The sequence below is a fragment of the Urocampus carinirostris genome, chromosome 3 (assembly GCF_059441175.1).
Source record: "Urocampus carinirostris isolate Australia breed hairy pipefish chromosome 3, RoL_Ucar_1.0, whole genome shotgun sequence".
NCBI classification, from domain to species: Eukaryota; Metazoa; Chordata; class Actinopteri; order Syngnathiformes; family Syngnathidae; genus Urocampus; species Urocampus carinirostris.
In genome coordinates this window covers 55,935,665-55,943,779 of record NC_142351.1, presented here as the reverse complement: position 1 = coordinate 55,943,779, position 8,115 = coordinate 55,935,665, and the positions used below count along the sequence as shown (strand labels likewise).

The following is an 8,115-nucleotide window of genomic DNA, read 5'->3' as shown; positions in this document are numbered from 1 at the left end:
TGAACCTGCGAACGTGGAACCACAAAGTAGCGATGCCCCTTCAAAAAAGCTTAAATATATATATATATATATATATATATATATATATATATATATATATATATATATATATATATATATATATATATATATATTATATATATATTTATATTATTATTATTATTTTAATTATTTAATTTTATCATTGTTATTTCTTAAACCTGCGAAGCTCTGAACCCGCTAACATAGAAACACAAAGTAGCGACACCCCTTTAAAAATGCTTGAAAAAAAAAAAATAATATATATATATATATATATATATATATATATATATATATAAATATTATTATTTTATTTATTTTTTAAATTATTTTATTTTATTATTATTATTTTTAGACCCGCAAAGCTCTGAACCCTCGAGTGTGGAACCGCGAAGTAGCGAGGTCCCACTAGACGAAGTGGTTTTGGTTATATGTTCGCCATTACATTTCCAAAAATTGATAAAAAAGTGAGATAAAACGAGGTAAAAGTGGTTATAGTAGCTAGGGGATGCAAATCTCGGCAGGGATGCATTTCTCGGCATAACACCGGCTCCGATGCAAAGTTTTTCAACCGGCTTTAAACAGTAAAAAAACGATTGCAAAGGAATGAAAACGCAATTCATATTAACTTAAGTTTGCATTACAAATGATTTTCAGTCTATTTAGTGTTTTAACCTGCTTGGTCGTCCTCCTCCGCGCCCGTGCACTCTCGCCGGCTGGTCTTTAATAAAAGCAGGCGATTCCGGTTCTTCTTCCTTATTGGTCAGGTGGGGGCGTTACCTCGCGTGACGTGAACTCTTGGCATCCTTTCTTCGCTGGTCTGTGCGCGCTTCAGGCGTGGAGTCTTGTAGTGTGCTCTTGTCAGTCAAACGAATCGTGTGCGCAAAGTGCGTGCACGCTGACAGCTCCAAACTCGGTCATCTTTCGGAGGTTTTCTTTTTCCTCTATTTTTTTCCTCTTTTTCTGTTTCACTTCTGCTTTTCTCTTACCTCCATTCTCTTTTTCTTTTCCCTTATTCTCTTTCCCCTCTTATTTCACTCAGTTCTTGACTCTCTGCCCGCTTTTCTTGCTCCACTCTGAGTGCGCAAACTCTTGTTTGCTGCAGTCAATCACCGGCGACCGCGCGTACCCGTCCCGTCCCGTGCTCTGTGGTTCCCTTTTGGGCTGAGGCTGCTACGAGGACGACCGACGTAAGTACAAACTCGTTCATTCAAATTAAAGAGCTCGTGTTTATGTTTGAACGGTCGGATTTTCTGCAGGTACATATTGAGGAAATATATTTGGAAAATATCTCCCTAACTATTTGGACTACGCGCTAAGTAGAGGAACCGGACAGAAAGTTATTTTGTTAATAAAATGAGTAGAGACGGTAATGTTTGCAATTTGGGGATTTTGGAATCATGGCCTGTGTAGTTATTTCTCTGTGATTAAGGGCTGCGCAAATAATTGTAACTTGACTTACCGATTTCTTTTTTCGACACCTTTTTTTAAGTGCTCCAAAATTAAATGGCGTTGTTTTATAGAGATGACCACAAAATGAAGTGTGAAACCCCCATATCCATTCTTCATCAATTAAAGTGTATATTTTGTAATTCTTAATATTTTTCATGAATATTGGCTAAAATTTCCTCTTAAAAAAATGTTAACTATTGCACACAAAATGAGCTCACATAGACGATTTGTGCTTCAAAAGCAACAATGCAGGTGCAAACCTTTTTGTGTTGTCTATACATGAAAGCAAAAAGAGCAACAATGAAATAGCACGCACAAGAACATATCTGTCATGTATGTTTCTATGTGTGTGTGAAAATGTGTTTGAAATGAGAAAAAGTGAATAGAGCAAAAAAAAAAAGAATACACCTCCCAAGTTTGCATGTTTGAAGGGCAAGGTCCCCATTAATAAGCACTTTCTAAATTAATCACTAAAGATAAGCACTTTATGTTTGGCAAAGGAGCGCTTGAGCAAGTTGAGATTCATCGAGAGGTGTCTTTCTTGTCAACGAGTTTTCAGACATGCATTAGTGCTGGATATGTAATGTAAACATGTTTTCTTAATTTGTTTCATTTATTTTTTTTTCGTGAATGTTGTGACTATTTACTTAAGTCAAACAATAAGAAAGCATAAGAAAACATTTCTAAGTCAGAGAATTTCTCATTTTTATTTCATGAGTGGTATTTTTAATACAATAGTAACCGCAAATTGGGCCGGTAAACCAAAAGTCAGGAGTCGTGCTCGGTCTTCCGTTCATTTATTTGTCATTTGTGGTCATACATACTGAAGTTGACCGGGAATTTCTGCTAAGTGTGTCCTATCCCAGCCGTGCAGCTTCCTCCTATTTTAAGCAATGTAACAAAATTTGCTCTGAGGGTGACAACACTCCCAAGTCTGATGCTTAATAATTACTGTAGAGCAGAGTGCTACTCTTTAAGTATTTGGAATAATCCAGCCTGTGCTTGAATCAAGTCTTATTCATCTTTTTTGTACTACAAAAAAAACACTCTCAATTGTCGATGTCATTTGGAATATAAAAGGTGTATCTCATGTTTCACCCCAATTCAGCGACTGTCACTCGTGACCCCGAGTGAGGACAATCGGGAGAAAAAAACAGTCAATTGTGCTTGTGTCCCCTCTACAGTTTTACTGCCTTTGAAAGGACCCCTGGTAATGCTCAGACTGGCTGCCCTGCGTGATGCCTGATCATGACAGTGCCGCGCTACTAACCAGACAGACCAAGCGCCGACGAGTGGACATTGGTGTCAAACGGACCGTGGGCAGCGTCACGGGGATCCTGTTCGACAACATGAACCAAGCGCACAGCCCCGATCGGGACGGAGATTGCTCGCTCGTGGGCAGAGGTCACGGCGGTGCTAACGGTGACGGGGAGAAATCCAACGTTCTGAGAAAATTGTTGAAGAGGGCCAACTCTTACGAAGATGCCATGATGCCCTTTACCGGGGCAACTATCATCTCACAGCTTCTAAAAAACAATATGGGGAAGAATGGTGGGAGTGACTCTGGCTTTCAGGTATTATTTCAAGGGGGTTCCTTTAAATAATGCGGAGTGAAAAAAATAATACATAGTGGGTAAAATAGGAATATTTATTTAGTGGGGGCAACTAATTTTCCATTACCAAAAGTTTGAAACTTTTGGTGATTTGCTGGTTTTCTACAATAACATCATTCAATTAGTAACTGTGAATGATTGTTGCCTTTTACAGGGCAGTGGAGCTCTGTCTAGCGGCGGCTCAGAGATCCAAGGTGAGGACGCGTGCAGCAATTCCTCCTCACAGGACCGGGACAGCCCGTCTAACTGCCTCTCACCGGGACCTCTCTCTTCGGCCCCACCATTATTCGGACGAGCACTACCTCCTTCCACGCATAGCTCCCACCCTCAACCGCTGTCCTTCTCCACATTTGACTTAGACAGGCTGTCCGATGAGCATCTTCGGGCAAAGCGGGCTCGGGTGGAAAACATCATCCGTGGGATGAGTCACTCACCGCTGGTACGACCCGGCACAGACGATCACGGCCAGGAAAGCAAACGTGACAACGATGGCGGGCAGAGAGAAGAGGGTTGCAGACGAAGCGACTGTACTTCTACCCTTCTTGGCTCTCCGGTTTCACGGGCAGGAGGGGTCAGTGCCGGCGAGGTGTACCGGGAGAACAAGAGAAAGCAGCGGTTGCCTCAGCAGCAGCACAGCTTTACCCAGATGGTGTGTTCCAGGCAGGAGCAGCGGCAAGAAGAGAGGCAGCAACTCAAACTGCAGCTGGAAGACTTGCAGGTGGGTAGCCAACAGTTTGCTCAAGTTTTGAAATAAAGAACTACACATTCAACTTGTTGAACGGTCGTCCCTGTGCAGAAGCAACTGCGTCAACTCCAGGAAAAGTTCTACCAGATCTACGACTCTGAGACGGAGGAGGAGGAGGAACACAGAGAAGAAGGCGAGGTGGACCGAAGTGGCGAGAAGGACGAGGATGGCAACCTGTCTGAGGACAGCATCCGCTCTGATGGCTTGGAGGAAAGGCACAGGGATATAGGGAGGCGGCGCCACGACAACATGTCGGAACTTGACCCTGGCCTGTTCCTGGACCGGGCCCGCGCTCTCCTCAGGCAACAAGTCCTAATGGGCCGAGAGATGGAGGAGGATGACGTAGGGAGGACCCAGGAGGATGAAGAGGAGAAGAACAGGGAGAGGATGATGAAGAGGCAAGGTAGCCAGCAGTTGGCAGAGACCCTGAAGCAGGAGCTCAACTGTGCTGTCTCGCAGGTTGTCGACACAGTTGTCAAAGGTTTCTCATCGCCCAAGCGGGCTCTCGGCCACCTTAACGGATGCCACAGCACACCAGCTGCCCCATCCTCTTCTTCCACCTCATCTTCATCTGTCCCCCTCCCCTTTGCCCAGCTCCCCTCCCTCACCCCAGACCCCCGTTTCGGCAGTGGCACCTTTGGCCTCAATTTTAACGGTGACGGTAGCCCCACTTCTAACTACCACTCCTCTAATCCACGACTCCACTGCTTCGGCGACATGATAATGCAGAGCCCACTGGACTCGTTTAGCGGTCTGAACGGTCGTCTGAACGGGGTGCCCACACCTATTGATCAAACAGAGGCGCTGCCGCTGGTGGTGCGCAAAAGCGGCGGAAGCAGTGGAGAAGACAACGGGAACCAATCGCTACCTCCCCCTCCTCCCCCACTCCTTCCTCACCAGCCCTCCCTCCACCCGTCGCCTCTCTCTGCCACTCTTGGGTTCAGCCCTCCGTCTTTCCGCCACCCTTTCCCTCTCCCACTTACGGGTTACCCGTTTCACAGCCCCTTGGGGTCACACGGTGGAGGACCAGGCTATAACCCTGTGCCCAAAGACCACCACCACATGCATTCCTCTCCAGACTCCATGGACATGACCCGAGAAACTGTAAGCCTGAGGACGAAAATGGCCGCGCTAGGTGGCGGGCATCTCGGCCACCACCACAACAGGCAGAGCTCCCCAAATCAACATTGCTCTGAAAGTTTGTCCCTCTCACTCATCAAGTCTGAATGCGGTGACCTGGCAGACATGGCCGACATTTCACCATACTCAAGCGGCACTGTATCCTTCTCATGTCAAGACGGCGAATGTGAACTAGGTCTGAAACGAACTACTATTTTAATAGTTAACTAGTCAAACGACTATTTAAATAACTCGTCGAATAATTAATGTTAATCATTAATGTTTTTTTTTTTAATTAGATGAATTGGATTTAATTATGTAGCAAATTATAATAAACACAAGAAATAGGGTTTAAACCAAAAAATATATCTTGTATTGAACATACTGCAGATTCATACAAAAATTCAGTGCCCTATTTAAAACCAATTTGGCACTGTGCTCAGTCAGGATACATCCGTCCGAAAACGGACCGCTGTACATTTTTACGCTCAAGTAAATACATTTCTCAATCAAAGAAAAATTTTCTCTCCCAGTAAACCAGGGGTCTAAAACTCATTTTCTTGGAGGGTGCTGGAAATTGCTTCTGGGTGAGGTTGGGCCGAGTCCGGTTTTTCACATAAAAGCCTCATATAAAAAGACTACCTTTCTTTTAAAATGCTGCACATAGTGGAATATAAAAAAAACTCCAACAATAATAAAGTATATTAATCAGTAATAAATGAGTCAATAACTTGTAGGGCCACTGTGTGTATTATTTGACGAGTAGATGTCTCTGTATCGTGGAATGCAGGGGTCCCCAAAGTGATGTCCAAATATCTTCCTAAGACCACATGAGTTGCCTGCTAACTGGTTCTGAAAATATATAAAATGGGTCATTTTAATTTTCTAGGAAATCTTATTTCTAACTGGCATGATGTGTATGTGTTTGTTGAGCCTATTTCAACATTTAATAATTATAATTAACCTGGTAATTACGTAGTTATAGCAAAGTAACAAAATAGTTAATTAACTGTTCTCTTAGAAATGCATATCAAATTGGTAGCCCCTAAGCAATAATAAGACAAAAATAGTTCCCAGCATCAAAGAGGTTGGTGAAAAAGGTAAACTACGGAAACTTAAACTGACCAAACTGCTCCATGTTCTTCTCCTTTTTGTGGCAAGCCTTTCACGAGGGCCTTGTTTTTTTGGGTGCCCGTAGCAGCAAAATGGCAGAAAATCACGTCAGCTCCTTCAAGTTGAGGCAAATGTTTTGTAAAATGAATGCAAATCTCTCGACCTACGTGTTTTTAAAACATGCAATCAATAACATAGTTCATGTATTTTTTCTTAAAAAATGTTTTTTTTTATCACCAGCAGGCGTATGAAAAAACACACTTGTCCATTTAAACTTCAATATTGAGGCGAGGGCCTCAAATTATCATCTCGGGCTGCAATTGGCCCCAGGGCAGCGGGTTTGATACCCTTGCTAGAAAACAAGAACAATAAATAAAACAATTAAGTGAACTTTATAAAGTCCATTCAGTGGTCAACTGCAAAGTTTGTAAAAAAAGAACTTAAAAATTCTCAACAGTTTTTATACCAAACAGTTAAATGGGAGTCTCTTTTTTACAGTGCAAGCACTTAAAAAACCTTGTCTGGCACTGTACGGCATAATGCTCAGCCTCAGTTATTGTAAAATATAGTATAAAATGTACTGTGCAAGACATCCAAACCGTATTAGCTTGAACGTTACTTGAAATTTACCGACGTGCTTTCTATTTACATGTTCCTGCATTGCCGAGATACTGCCATGCTAAGTCTGCTTTGCAAACTTTGCAAGTAGTCTATTTGCTCCCAAACTTAGAAGTCTTGGTACGCGTATGTAATGTTTACGCTGTCATTTTTATATTTTAACGCTCAAGACAGAGACACTATTGTGCATGAGCTAGTCTCGGTGGAGATTATAGTCACGTCCATCCTTCCATTATCTGCACCGCTTATTCTCAGTAGGGCCGCGGGGGTGCTGGAGCCCATTCCGGCTATCTTCGGGCAGTGGGCAGGAGACATCCTGAACTGGTTGCCAGCCAGTCACAGGGCACACAGAGACAGACAACTCACACGCTCATTCACTCCTAGGGACAACTTTTTGGGCCTGACACGCATGTTTTTGGGAATGTGGGAGGAAACCGGAAAACCACGCATGCACCAGGAGAACATGCAAACTCCACACAGTAACGTACGATCTCATGACTTCAGAATTGTGCCGCACACACGCTGACCACTGCTCCCCATTATAGTCACGTATAATGGCTTATTCTATTGGAGAAACATGTCGGGCAACAAGAGTCGGCAATGGAATTCCTTTTGGCAATTTTTGACGACATCAACTAATTGTTGCAGCCAGTGTGTGAACGTGTGCGTTTGTGTCCTACTCTTACAGCTGCCGCAACCACTGGCACAGAGCCCTTTATATCAATTAGTCCCCGCTAATTGGTTCCCTCTTGTTTCCTTACCGGGAGGGGAGATGAAACGAGGTGCGCCGGGTTTCGCAAGAGCGGGGAAGATTAAACAGGTCGCGCGCGGCCTTCTCAACTTCTTTTAAGTCCGTGTGGCGCACTCTCACTTGTGCCGTTTGCTGGCTTTCATCACGCAGACTTTGTACATAAACGTCAAAGCGAGTGGGTGGGGAACTTCGGGTCGACACCTTGAATGCAACGCCTCAAAGCGATTCACGTTTCAAAGAGAGGATAAGACGCTTGTCCTCATTGATGCGGGTTTTCAAAAGGGGTCTACGTTTGGAGGGCCGTCTTCCTCCTTAAGTCCCTCCTCCCTTTGCTTTGGTTTGTCGGCCTTCTCGCCGAGTTGCTTGGCAGGTGCGTGTGCATTGACTCATTTTTCTGGCGTGTACATGCACATGCATTTCTGCCCCTTTTTGGGAGTGAGCTAGTGGGCAGGTGTTCGCAGGTAGCTGTTTATCTTTTCCTTGTTAACATTTATATTAAGAAGGTTCTTTGGACGCAGTATACCAGACTTCGAACCGTACAAACAGGAAATTCCTGGCAGTCATTGTGATTTGATTTCAATGCCGATTCAAAGATTATTTAGATCAGGGGTCACCAACAATTTTTAATCTAAGAGCTACTTATTGTCACTGTTTGGCGCTTATGACTACCAGTTTGTTAAGCA

The 8,115-nt window shown here is 43.7% G+C and overlaps 1 protein-coding gene across 1 annotated transcript in view; it reads left to right on the top strand.

Annotated features, from left to right (window-relative positions):
- The first annotated feature begins 835 nt into the window (after positions 1-835).
- Positions 836-8,115, top strand: part of prox1a (prospero homeobox 1a) — a 50,209-nt gene continuing 42,929 nt past the window's right edge. The window contains exons 1-4 of the mRNA XM_088332592.1: positions 836-1,211; positions 2,658-3,047; positions 3,241-3,804; positions 3,883-5,109. Coding sequence (XP_088188718.1) covers positions 2,712-3,047; positions 3,241-3,804; positions 3,883-5,109 — 2,127 coding nt within the window. The 5' untranslated portion in view covers positions 836-1,211; positions 2,658-2,711. The remainder of the gene's footprint in view (positions 1,212-2,657; positions 3,048-3,240; positions 3,805-3,882; positions 5,110-8,115) is intronic.